This window comes from Drosophila novamexicana, unplaced genomic scaffold, assembly GCF_003285875.2.
Source record: "Drosophila novamexicana strain 15010-1031.04,08,12 unplaced genomic scaffold, DnovRS2.1 tig00001395-arrow-arrow-pilon, whole genome shotgun sequence".
NCBI classification, from domain to species: Eukaryota; Metazoa; Arthropoda; class Insecta; order Diptera; family Drosophilidae; genus Drosophila; species Drosophila novamexicana.
In genome coordinates this window covers 67693-80732 of record NW_020824854.1, presented here as the reverse complement: position 1 = coordinate 80732, position 13040 = coordinate 67693, and the positions used below count along the sequence as shown (strand labels likewise).

Sequence of the window (13040 nt, the reverse complement as noted above, 5' to 3'; positions counted from 1 at the left end):
TCGATTTTGGAAAATTTCAGAAGAGTACCAATAGTCGAGTATATACCTAAACTTACTTCAGCACATAAACTTGTAAGATATTTGTAACCAAATAGGAAAGTCACGACTAAGTCTTTTATATTAAAAATGAAAAATTAATCAACAGAATAATAAAACCAATTTCTATGCAAATGTACCTAACACATAACCTAGTCGGGAATAGATAAGAAATGAACGCAGGGATCCACATATTCTAATCATGTTCGTCGATCTGTCTTGACTTGAAATATCAAGTCATTTATAACTTGCCTTGCTTCCATTAAATTGATAAGAATCCGATTCGACATACGATTCTTTATCCATATCTCTAAAGTTTTGACAGTTACAGGCACCAAAGTGGGGATGTATACTCTCGTATAGTTTACACAGATCTCGAACATATAATTTCTGGTTAATCTCTGATCTTAGAATTTACACACATTTGAATGTCATATTGTTAGCGTTGGCTTTAGGGAATCTCCTAGTCAAGCACACCCGACTCAAGCACACATGTTCTCCTTGAGTTTGGAAGGTTTCCATGCTTCATAGCAACTCGACTGACCCTTTTAAAGGGTCGCTACGTTCTGGAAATAATTGAAAAATAAATGATCTGCAAATTAACTACAGCTCAGCGCATTATTTTTATTATTTAACTGACTCTCTTTAGGATCACAAGACATAGTTATATACTTAATTTTTAAAATGTGCATATATATAAGTATTTTTATATTTATTTCCGAAGAGAGTTTTCCAACTTTAGGAATAAATGCTCAAGTTAAGCGAATGCGTATATTAAAGGCCAAAATATTAAGCATTTGCCAGGCATTCCAAAATAGCTGGAAGACGAACTAGCTTTCGCAGTAATCTTTTGCTTCTTGCATTTGCAATATCTGGCACATACTTGACAAGCTATATGATGCATATGATGTATATTTATGTAATTCTTACTGGCAGCAGCCTGACAGCCCATATATGGCGCCCAAAAGCATATAAACGTTTCTATTTCAGCTGCAGTACTCTGTTAATTTAATGGATGCATTTGTCACGGATAATAATTCGATTTACCTGTTATCTCATAACCATCAATAACGCATAGAGCTAGATGTGGATCCCCGTCCGTATAGGTGCGTAGTTTCCTAACTATGCGCTGGTCCGCCGTGGACATCCAAAATGCAGCCCATCCCGTAGTGCTCATTTTGCAATCGCCACTATATACGGTGCAGTTTATACATTCGTTATTTGTAACATTTTTTGCCTCTGCAAATAGTTATATCAGGTTACCGGTGTATTCATACATCTATACCAGACTGACTTAGACGTCCTTTTGTTAAATTGATTTTAAAATATTCCATTACTTAAATAAAAATATTACTACATTGAGCTTTAATACATTAGGTAAAAAATATTTTATCAAGGGGCAAAACCAAGTGACCTATAGATTCCCTATCAAAACATTCCATAATATTCGACCTGTTCCAATCGAGTTTTTTTACATTTCATATCAAATAATAATTAAACCTAATCGATATTTATCGATGTTGAGGAAACAAAGCAAGCTATCGCTAAAAGGAAATAAACTTGATCTGCATATTTTATACATTAGCTTACTCGTATACTTTGTATGATTATATTATATTATTTTAAATGTTCTTATTAACACTTAAATCTTATCAAAATCTGTATTATCAAATTCTGCACTTACCACAGTTTGAAATGCACAGCAGAAACCCAAAAAATAATATTGAACAGGTGCTTACATTTTGCATCTTTTAGAATCAAGTTATACTATACAAGTGTTATGAATTCTAAAATATGTTTTGTGTATTATCTATAGAAGTTTTGACAAATCAAGACGAAATATAGTATGCTTTGATTTTCGGGTCTTTATTTTTTTTTTTGGTAAGCAAAATAATCGGTATGACTTGATTTTCAACCTAGTTAAAATTTGATGAGATATAACATTAATTAAAGCCTTGCCAACAAATTAGTTGATATGCAACATCCTTTAATTGTACCTGAGGCCTTAATATGTTCACAATCCCATGACTTTGTACATGTTCTGGCAAGCCCTAAGCATCTTTTTTCGTGAAAAACACATACGGTTGCTTCCTATTAAATTCCCGGATCTTAAACAATCTGCTAAATGTGATTTCAAAATAGGCCAAATGGTGAACCATTTTAAAGATCCTTCCAGATGATTTTAATGTCAAAATAAGAATATGAGTACAGCAAATAAATGGTGTCATTTAGAGAATGCGGGAAACCCGCTCGAAACAAAGCTCAATACAACGAAGCAATAAGAAGAGATAACAGCCCGACTATTTAGGGACGTGTCTCACGTGGAAGATCCATAGGGCGATGGTATCAAAAACAGCTCTAAGACCACCCAAAGCGAAATATAACGATGAGATAACCAGTTCATCAGTCAGTGCTAAACACTGAGTACTCAGTACTGATAAGACCTGTGGTAACAGGTCGCATGGAGCTGTTGCTGCTGCTGCAGTTACCGTAGATAGCCGATCCCCAATTCAGATCTCAATGGTAATCAATTAGTAAGCAGCGATTGTAAATTAGCAAACGTTGACAGACAGTCCCGGGCCGCTTATCGCCCAGGGCTCATGTCAAGGGCTATCGGTGCGCCCTGAGCCGGCAGCGGCAGTGGCAGAGGCACCGACGTCAGCAGAGGCAGAGGCATCGACGTCGGCAGAGGCAGCGGCTGCAGTACTTGGGTCTCTGAGAGAGGCCGTTGTCATTATTCGCTTGCACTTCAAACGTTCAGCAACGATCCAGTTAAGGGTATTATCCAGCTGAATCAATCGGCTGTTTGTGTATCCTTACATAGATTCTTATAAGGTTATTTTCTTTGTATCAAAAATAAATTAATATAATTTTAATTTCAGAAAAGGATTTTTTTTATGGCGATTTTCTAAAAATTATCGAACTTTTTTTGAGTGTAGTTGAATATATTGATTTGCTCGACTTTCAGGCCCCTGAACCCATTAAAAATGGGTATAAGGGTATATTGTATTTGTGCGAAAGCCAAATGTATGTAACAGGCAGAAGGAAGCATCTCCGACCCCATAAAGTATATATATTCTTGATCAGCATCAATAGCCGAGTCGATCTAGCCATGTCCGTCTGTCTGTCCGTCCGTCCGTCGTATGTATGAACGCAAGGATCTCAGAACCTATAAGAGCTAGAGAACTAGAGAAATTTTAGATGTAGATGCTCCTAGTTCCCCCGCAGATAGAGTTTGTTTCCGATAATCGATAACTTGCTCCGTTTCCCAGCAATCGATATCGATATCCTGTTTTTTGGCCAATTTTGGTAAATAATAAGAGCTAGAGTCACCAAACTTGACATGTAGCTTCTAAAATAGAATATATATATGCATTTGATGTTGGAAGAAGAGGGTTCAGGGTATCCCCTAGTCGGGAGTTCCCGAGTAGAACCTCTTGTTTATAATATGTTAAAAGTTTTCAGCCCCTAGCTTCAATACAAATAAAAATTCAATCAATTCTTTTCCTACCCTGAAATGAGTTTTTATTAAGACAAAAGCATTTCCGACCCCTTATAATGTTGATGATGACGTGCCCGTCGAGGTTAAAGCGGCCGAAGCCGAAAAGTCCGAAAATAATGTCGAGGATGTCGATGAGGATGTTAAGGTTAAGGAAAATTATGACCAGGCTAAGCCCAAGACCAAGAAGGTTGCAGAGATTGTCTGGGACTGGCTGCCCTTCTGAACACAGAAACCAGCCAAATTCACTGAGGTGGAGTACAATGCATTCTATTAGAGTTTGACCATGGATTCGAGAGAGCCTCTAACCCAAACCCATTTTGTTGCCAAAGGCGAGGTCACCTTCAAAAGTTAAATGTATATTTTCGGCGCAAAACCGAGTCGGACAACATTAAGATATTTGAAATTTGGAGTATATGGAGAAGGCAACCAGAATGCTTGTCAAGATAACTTTTTTTCATAATTTTGATTCGCAAACGTAGCTCATAGCAGTCGTCGTGGAAGCGATTTCTTAGCAAAGTAGAATACATATATTATACGTCCAAATTGATAAAATATATGGAAATAGTTGGCATTGGTAGGAGCATACTAACAGTTGTAAATCCACTAAGAAAATCGGAACTAGCCCTACAGCCTACAATTCGCCCGACAAAATTCATTAAGCTGATTGTCAAATGTATATACACTTCATATCCTATGAAGGAAACCCATTTGAAATATCCTTTTAGAAAATTTGAATGGCAAAAGCAGAACATGAATACAACAAATCAATTGTGTCATTTAGAGAATGCGGGAAACCCGCTCGGTACAAAGCTCAACACGACCAAGCGATAAGGAGAGATAAGAGCCCGACTATTTTTGGAAGATCCATAGGGCGATGGTATCAAAAACAGCTCTAAGACCACCCAAAGCGAAATATAACGATGAGATAACCAGTTCATCAGTCAGTGCTAAACACTGAGTACTCAGTACTGATAAGACCTGTGGTAACAGGTCGCATGGAGCTGTTGCTGCTGCTGCAGTTACCGTAGATAGCCGATCCCCAATTCAGATCTCAATGGTAATCAATTAGTAAGCAGCGATTGTAAATTAGCAAACGTTGACAGACAGTCCCGGGCCGCTTATCGCCCAGGGCTCATGTCAAGGGCTATCGGTGCGCCCTGAGCCGGCAGCGGCAGTGGCAGTGGCAGTGGCAGAGGCAGAGGCAGAGGCATCGACGTCGTCAGAGGCAGCGGCACCGGCACCGGCTGCAGCACTTGGGTCTCTGATAGAGGCCGTTGTCATTATTCGCTCGCATCTCAGACGTCCAGCAACGGTCCAGCTGAGCGGACGGACGGTCCTAAGTATTATTTATAATGTTCCCGCTGCTGAATCGCTCGGTCTTCGTGGTCTGCCGCTGCTGCCTGGTGGAGCAGCCGGCGCAGTGCCACAGCATTCGTGACAATAATCAGCTGAGCATCGAGCTGCTCGCCCTGGCGCCCAATCTACAGATTGTGCCCAGCGATGTCATATGTCAGCTGTGCCTGCATCGTCTGCACGACGCCCTCGAGTTCCGGGAGCGCTGCGAGGAATCTGAACGCATCTTACGTGCCCGGCACGAGCAGGCACTGGACGATGCGCTCGAGTGCCTCGAACGCGAAGTCGGCTGTCTGGAGCAGGCCAAATCAACGTCCATGTCATCGCAGCTGGAACCGGTCGACTTCGGTGAGTACAAAATATTTGCATAATGTTGGGCATAATCCCGTTTCAGTTTCATTTTGGAATTTCGTAGCATTCGCTAGGTCAAGAGCCTTCAAGATTCCCGCTTCATAAGTTTGCCACATAATTGTTTCGGAAATAATGGCACATATTTTGATAAATCGTGTCATGAGCGCGAATTCGTTATCAGGCCCACTTTCGATTGAATTGAAAGCTTTCTATAGCTCCCATATAAGCTATCGTTAGAAATTTGAATTTTTGAAATTTTTGTAGATACTCCAACAAAACTTAGCTATTACGAAATTCGCTATCAGTAAAATTTCATCGGCATTGAACTCTTATATCATATTTATTAAATCATATAGCTGCCATAGAAACATTCTCTCAAGAACTGCTCGGAAAATACAAACATGACCTTTATCCTATATCCTATAGTTTATAGATTGCTTCTTTAATAAAAAACTATTTCGCTTTAACGGTTTACTAAATCGTTTAGCTAGTAATCGGCTCAATATTTAAACGAACTAGTATTGCATTTATAGCCTATAAGCGAAGGCAAACAAACAAATCTCAAGATCCTATTTGAAATACTATCTATAGCCAGTTAGCAGCTTTGTAATTTGCTGGTTTCGGTTACAAATAAAGAGCCTTAAATAGAGTATCCGAAATATTCAGAAAATCAATATACTTCTCCAATTTCTTTTGGTTCATTAAATAAAGTTTCTTCAGGTTTGTTTTTGGAACGGTTCTTGGCTATAGATTGAAAACCAACCAAAACAAGAATACCTTTCGAGCAACGGAATTGAGTTAGGCGATTTGACTATATATATTTACTCCAGACTGCCTTATTAGAAAGTTGCTTAAGAGATCAAAGTTGGTAAAGCCAGTTTTTCTCACACAGTTGTGAGACACGCCCTCTCAGTGAATATGCAGGTTGCCTGTAAACCCATGTCCAGAGCCCCTCCCTATTAAGCTGAAAATATTTTTGTGACACGCCCTCTCAATAAATAGTGCCGAAATGTTTGGGTAACCTAGAAGATTATCAGATAAACCTATACGATATTTGAATTACAAGAACTGCAATTCATATGCAAAGTAAAGAACGTGTTTCTCTTACCTGACAGGTACCATGGATTTGTCGGATTTGTTTCGGTCCAGTTACGAGCAGCCAGAGACGACATTTGCCAGCTGGAATACCGGGACACTGAACACGCCCATCCATTTGCCAGCCACGCTGGAGCAACTGGAGGCAAGCAATGCGCCCGCGGAGCAGCAGGGCGGCAGAGCGGACAGCATGCCAGCGCCAGTTGATGTGCCCAAGCGCAAAAGGGCGCCACGCAACAAGACGGGGACAACAACAGGTGGCGCGTCGCGTAGCAGGACACCAAAATCGCTGCGTCCGTGCAGCGAGTGTGAGAAGAAATTTACGCGCAACTTTCAGCTGAAGTTGCACATGATATCGGTGCACGGACTGGGCGACGGGCTGCGCTATGAGTGCGAGGTGTGCTCGAAGAGTTTCGCATCGCGTCACAGCCTGCGCTATCATTTCACATCGCTGCACTCGACGGAACGACCATTTGCCTGCGAGCTGTGCGATCGGCGTTTCGTGCTGCGCACCCAATTGATCTCGCACGCCCGCATGCATACGGGCGAAACGAAGCCGCGCATCTTTGACTGCAGCGTCTGCGGCAAAACGTGGCCAACCAAATCGGATTTGCGCACCCATATGCGCTCCCACGATCCAGACATGTCCAAGCGGCCGTATAAATGTGATAAGTGCAACAAGGCCTTCTTTACGCGGGGCCACCTCAACTCGCATCATTTGGTCCACACCGGCGAGAAGCCGTATGCCTGCACCTACTGCGACAAGTCCTATCAGAGCGTTGGCAATCTCAACAATCACACTCTGCGACAGCATTCGAATATTATTGAGGCACGGCTGAATCTCAAATACACAGACTCCATGGATATTGAGACCTAGTGTGCGATTCAAACACCAAAAATTAGCTTATTTTTTTTACCTAAGAAAATATTAATAAACAAAATTCCTTCCTAAAAACAACGCATAAGAAAGTTAGCTAATTCAATGACTAGCATCCGAAAAAAATGCATTAAAATTCTAAAATGCCCAAAAACTCAGCTCGTATTAAAAATGAATATCTGCTTTTGCAAATTTCAAAGTTTCGCTCTGTACATGTCGACCAGCTGGAAGTATTAGCTATGACATCAGATCAAATCTGAATAGAAATTTGAATATATATTTATATGAATATAATTTGAGAGCATCCAAGCAAAATGTTTCTAAATGTTTTTGATTAAAAATCTAAATTGAATTCAAGTAAATATTTAAAATAGCAAACAGTTAATTTTTAAATTGAGTTATATGCATTAAACATTACAGAAAAACTGTTAATTTAGTTATATCTATATTATTATATTGTTATTATAGTTATATAAATATATAATAATCTAAAACAAAGCTATTTATTAGCAATATAAATATTAATAAATATAATATATATATATATATATATATCATTCTTATTATCCACAATATTTTTAGGCATAGTTAAACTGCATTCCACAAAATGAATACATTAAAAATGAACAATTATTAGGGTCTTCTATATTTTTGAATATTTCATAACAACGTCCAAATTTGCAACAATATAAAAGACCTTGAGACCATATATTATATATTATACATAATATATAACTTTAATTTCGATAGAAGCACGCGCTTAAAATCTTACGAAACCAAGCTTATCGCATTATTTAACATCTTTGTATATTTATATGTATATAGTATATATATATATATATATATATATATATATATATATTATATAAATATACATGCCCTATCGTACCTATTAAGTCCAACAATTAAATGTATACAATAATTATAAATAAAAATTAAAAGTGTATATTTGCCACAGATAATACAACTACAATAAAATGTAAGATAGAGAATGTTGAAAAAGCGCAAGTAATTTTTCCAGCAATTTCTTTCGCATTTTTTTTTTATTTTAAATTAAACTAGGCATACCCTATAAAAGAATTCGTTATATTAAACATTCCAGACAAATATTCCTAAAAAATAATTTTTATTTGAAACTGAAGAAAATTTTGAGAAAAAAATTGTATATTAAGAATTAAATTAAATGAAAATTAAAGCTTGCAAATTTAATTTTAAAGTTTTTCAATTAAAATATCAAGTTCATATTTTTATCATATGAATCAGTTTCCATTCAACATATATTTACTTCCGGTTAACCTCTATAAATATAAATTCAATTTTTAACGGCAGTGGCACGCTTTTAACATAACTTAACATGCTTCGAATAACATGTTCAAGCTATGTTAAATAGGCTATGTTATGTTAGGCTATGTGCTATGTTATCTAAGCTCAGGCTATGTTTGTGTTATGTTAAATATCTATTCGATAACTGCAACCACAAAAGAAACGTTGATCTTTAACACTAATAAATATTAATATTCTCATACCATAAAATTTAATAATTTTCCGCTGATAGTCAAAACTTATCAGCATGGAAAATGCCCGAGCCATAACAATTCCAGCTTATTTATAGAGCATACTAAGTACGACTCTGTCCATTGAACGTTGAGTTCTCAGTGTTGTGCTGTATATATATATATATATACATATAAATATATGTATGTGCACCGGGAGCACTATCAACGCCTTTAATCAAAACAAGTGCCCGACTGTCTGATCGTAAACAAGCAAATGCCAGGCATCCAGAGCAGACACATTCACAGCCACAGCCACAGCCAGTAAAGACAATTTTGATTGTGGGCCGCATTTGCTTCAATTACAAAATGACCACAACAACAATAATGTATACAAAAAGAAAAAGAAGAAAAAGAAAATAAAACTAACGAGATATTTCATAATTATGGGCCTGACTTGAGCCACAAAAAAAGTGTTAATCCAATTAACTTTGATTTAACACCGGGAAGTGACCGCCGCCGCCTGGCCTAGGTCAGCGATTCGTTTGGCTGGCGACAGGAGGCGTTCAGCTAGTTCCAGAGAGCAGAGAGCACTCCAACTGAGTCACAATCGCCAATGATAACCCCAACTCACCCGCAGGTCCGAGACAAATACATATAATGTAACTCGTTGGGCATTTCTCTAAAGTAACTATTTACATATAAATTTGCTTATTGTGTGTCCGCGCCCTGGCCAATTAGTCATAGCAGCAAAGTGCGATGTGTGTCCCCCAGCGAGGTGAATCAAGTACCCAGACATTGACCCAACCCAGCCCAGATCCCAGCCTTGCCCATTGCCTTTGTCCGTGGCCAACACGTCGCGCAGTTGCCGTTGCGCCCGCTACGTGATCTGTCTCCCTCCCCCTCGCTCTGGGTTCTAGTTGGACTGTCTTGATTGTTCCTACAACTATATGAGATAAGAACAAATGCTCGAAATCTACTAAAATTAAATTGGTGTCCAAGTCAACTAAGCACTTGGCACAAGGCATAAATATTAATTCTTTAAATATGCTCCCTGAAAGCAGTTCTAACTAATTCTGACACATATTACATTTATCTTGCTTACAGACTCTTAAAATTTCTTTTCTTTTCTAGACATTTCCAAATTTCTACTTCAATTTTTCGACAATTATTTAAAAAAAAATTAATTAATACGATTTAATCAAAATAGTTGGTTTGTTAACAGATAGAAAACTAATCTTTTTTTTACCATTGTAATCTTTCCTTATCGCTTATCCTAACATTTTATTTACCAAAGAAATACCTTCCGACTCATTGTCATACTGGTTCCAAAAGCAATCCTTGTGGGGCATATTTCGCCAAAAATGCGCTTTCCTGATTTTAGAATAAAATCAGGATTTGGTTAGTGGACCTTCGCCAACGACCATACCACGCTGAATACATCGGTTCTCGTCCGATCACCGAAATTAAGCAGCGTCGGGCACGGTTAGTACTTAGATGGGGGACCGCTTGGGAACACCGCGTGTTGTTGGCATCGGTTAACAAATCTTTTTTTATAGCTTAAACAAATTGTAGTGTCTTGTCTTACTTGTATCGTATTTTTTTTAAATACAAAAAATAAAAAATAAATATTTCTCTTTGCCAGATTTTCTTTAGTTTCCGTCAACAGGATTCGAACTCGGGGATTGCTGCTGGGGTACATCAAACGCCCGGCAAGTAACTGCAGCAGGACCTAATGAGAGGTCCACCCACACTGTAGAGACATTTTCATTTATAAGATGCGCCCCTTATATGATTATATATTCTTGGAAATTGCTTAAGTTAAATGTTTCATTAGTTTAAACAAAGCTCTTGACCCATCTCCACCCAGACTGGACGCCATCTATAAATATTACACTAGCATTTTATTTACATAATAACAACAATTACATATTTGAAAACTCTGTGGGGAACTATTTAGCTAAATCCTTCTTGAAAAGCAGGCGACCCAGCTGTGACTGCTGCTGGGCATAGAAGCTGTTCGAATGCTGATCCAGAGCCGATTCAGGTGTGACGGATTGCCGGACGAGCTCCCTGAGGCTCGCCGAGATCTTGGCAGTGCGAAAGCGTGCCTCGTGTCGCCGCTGTCGAGTGTCCACAAAGCGCTGCGATTGCTGGCGTTTCCTTTGGATGTCATGCTGCAGTTGCTCACGCTTCAGACGTTCCAATTGCTGGCGCTCGCGCCAGTGCTCCTCATGATGCAGCTGCTCCACTTGATTGTCGTGCTGCAGCCGCTTCAGATAGCCCTCCAGCAGCTGGGCGCGCAGTTCATCCGCCCGGCGCAGACGTTGTGTGAGCCGCATGCAAGTGTCACGCTTCCGCAGTGTCGCATCCAGCTGTTGCTCCTCCTGCTGCAGATTGACGGCCTCGTTGCGTCGCGATTCCTCATAGCGGCGCTGGCAAAGCGTCAAGTCACGCTCCAGCCGCATCGCATCCAAACGCTGCTTGGCCGCCGCATCTTTGGCGTCCAGTGCACCGCGCAGACGTCGCAGCTCGGCCAGATCGCGCTCGGCCAGCGCCTGGAGGCGCGCCTTGGTCATCAGATAGTCCTGAAACTGTTTGTCGTGCACGGCGCGCTTGTACTCCTCCAGCTGCTCGCACTTGAGCAATTGACGCTCCAGCCGCTCATTCTCCCAGTACTTGCGCGCCAGCCAAGCGTGCTCCTTGTCCGCCGCCCGCTCGCTACGCTTCACTGCCATCCGATTGAGTATCCTCTGATCGTGGCTGGGCACCTGCGCGTAGGCGGCGCGCACCGTTGGCGCCAGGCACAGATTGGCCATGGAGGCGCACAAGGAGTTGCCGCGCGTTAAGTTCTGGGCCAGCGGCACCAACGCCATGTTCTCCTGTGACTTCGACTTGGATCTGCTGCTGCCGCTGATGGCCAGCGTCGTGGCATCGACAGCGTTGAGTGAACCAAACACAGTCTGGAGTATAGCAAAAATATACGGATATGAAGATTTTTGCAGGTAATACTTCGGCACACCGAAGATGAAATGCCCTAGTCAATATATGGCCTAGGCTTAGAGAAGACTGGAAGAATTTATATATTGATATATTGATATATTTATATATCGATGTATTAATATATTGATATATTTATATATATCGATTTATTGATATATTGATATATGGTATATTGCTATAGTGATATATTGATATATTATTATATTGATATATTTATATAATCTTTTTCCCCATTGTAAACAAAGGATTCATCTTTATGATTAAGTACATAATTTAACAGCCCTTCAAGTGGTTACACATTGCAGGAAGAACATCACGCACCTGTCTGAAAGGGTATAAAATGGATATACTAACTGGTCACACTCACCTGCAGCATCTGGCAATCGCGCAGCGCGCCCGCACGTCCCGTTCGCTGTTTGTCCGGCTTCTCCGGCGTATCCTGTCTGGACTGACTACGTTGGCTGCCCGCGCTCTTGGAGCGTCTGCCTCTGGCGGAGGCTGTGGAGACGCGCGTCTGGCACTCGGCGGAGCCGCGTCGATTGTGCGTGGCCTTTGCCTGGGTTGGGGATTTGGAAGCGCTGCGTTGCCTGCGCCGCTGGCCGCTCTCGCTGCGCTGCAGTTGCTCCAAGGCGTGTATCTCGTGCTCCAGCTGCTGCAGTTCCGTTGCCGACTGTGGGCCTCCGCTCACATTGCTGCTGCTGTGCGAACTGTAGCAGTCGCAGTGGCAAATATCGCAGCAGCTGTCGGTCAGCTCCAGGGCAGCCAGCAGCTGTTGATGTTGTTGGGCCTGGGCGCGACTCTTGCCGCGCTGTCGCTTTTTCTTGGGCGTCATCCTGCTGGCTGGCCCATTGGCAGGGATTTGGTTCAAACTCCTAAACTGGCACAAACTCTCTATATTTGCATTCCAAATCGAATACTTGGGTATTATTTATTTCGGCGGCTGCCATACGTCAATGCGCTGCTCGTAAACCCAAATTCCTGCGCACCTGCAATAGCATTTTCCTCGTTTTTCCACATTTTTTACTTTTGTTTACTTTTTTATTGATTGCCCGCTCGCACGTTGTCCCGGGCAACGCTCAGGCCTAACGAGTTGTGGAGTTATTTTTGTTTTGACTTTGGCTTGTTGTTTCGTTTCTTTTTTTTTTTTTGGCAACTGTTCCGAGGTTTTCCGCCATTAATGCCGGAAATTAGCTGCTCCAATTAGAATGTGAAAAGTGAAAGGAAATGATATGAGGGACAGCTGCAAGGAAAGCCGGAAGTTTTATCTGGCATTTAGAAAACTGACAAAACTTTCACACACGCAATTTGAACAAATATTGCAGAAATATTC

The 13040-nt window shown here is 40.7% G+C and overlaps 3 protein-coding genes and 1 non-coding gene across 5 annotated transcripts; 2 read left to right on the top strand and 2 right to left on the bottom strand.

The window, feature by feature from the left end:
• Nucleotides 1-376: 376 nt before the first annotated feature.
• LOC115767462 lies at nt 377-1839 on the bottom strand. 2 transcript variants are annotated; one of them, XM_030711768.1, is made up of 3 exons: nt 1721-1839; nt 1084-1275; nt 377-602 (listed from the first exon to the last, which is right to left on the bottom strand). In XM_030711768.1, the coding sequence occupies exons 1-3, from the start codon at nt 1782-1784 to the stop codon at nt 562-564; spliced, it is 297 nt and encodes a 98-aa protein (XP_030567628.1). In that variant the 5' UTR covers nt 1785-1839; the 3' UTR covers nt 377-561. The 2 variants fall into 2 exon arrangements, with proteins under 2 accessions (XP_030567628.1, XP_030567627.1); XM_030711767.1 differs by lacking the exon at nt 377-602 and adding an exon at nt 668-1026 and having other exon boundaries at nt 1721-1837.
• Nucleotides 1840-4847: 3008 nt separating this feature from the next.
• On the top strand, nt 4848-7583 carry LOC115767444 (zinc finger protein 300). Its single transcript, XM_030711741.1, has 2 exons — nt 4848-5239; nt 6358-7583. The coding sequence occupies exons 1-2, from the start codon at nt 4891-4893 to the stop codon at nt 7212-7214; spliced, it is 1206 nt and encodes a 401-aa protein (XP_030567601.1). The 5' UTR covers nt 4848-4890; the 3' UTR covers nt 7215-7583.
• A 2539-nt stretch (nt 7584-10122) lies between these two features.
• Nucleotides 10123-10241, top strand: LOC115767505. Its single transcript, XR_004018386.1, has one exon. It is a non-coding gene; the product is annotated as a 5S ribosomal RNA (ribosomal RNA).
• A 418-nt stretch (nt 10242-10659) lies between these two features.
• Nucleotides 10660-12623, bottom strand: LOC115767469 (trichohyalin). The gene is made up of 2 exons (XM_030711775.1): nt 12078-12623; nt 10660-11670 (listed from the first exon to the last, which is right to left on the bottom strand). Exons 1-2 carry the CDS (start codon nt 12540-12542, stop codon nt 10660-10662), a joined length of 1476 nt encoding a protein of 491 aa, XP_030567635.1. The 5' UTR covers nt 12543-12623.
• Nucleotides 12624-13040: the final 417 nt, after the last annotated feature.

Coding starts and splice junctions, on each gene's coding strand:
- LOC115767469 (XM_030711775.1), bottom strand. CDS start 12,542: ATGACGCCCAAGAAAAAGCGACAGCGCGGCAAGAGTCGCGCCCAGGCC. Junction 11,671..12,077: donor GCGATTGCCAGATGCTGCAG/GTGAGTGTGACC, acceptor GCTATACTCCAG/ACTGTGTTTGGTTCACTCAA.
- LOC115767462 (XM_030711767.1), bottom strand. CDS start 1,784: ATGCAAAATGTAAGCACCTGTTCAATATTATTTTTTGGGTTTCTGCTG. Junction 1,276..1,720: donor GCTGTGCATTTCAAACTGTG/GTAAGTGCAGAA, acceptor AACTATTTGCAG/AGGCAAAAAATGTTACAAAT. Junction 1,027..1,083: donor TGATGGTTATGAGATAACAG/GTAAATCGAATT, acceptor AGAGTACTGCAG/CTGAAATAGAAACGTTTATA.
- LOC115767444 (XM_030711741.1), top strand. CDS start 4,891: ATGTTCCCGCTGCTGAATCGCTCGGTCTTCGTGGTCTGCCGCTGCTGC. Junction 5,240..6,357: donor GCTGGAACCGGTCGACTTCG/GTGAGTACAAAA, acceptor CTTACCTGACAG/GTACCATGGATTTGTCGGAT.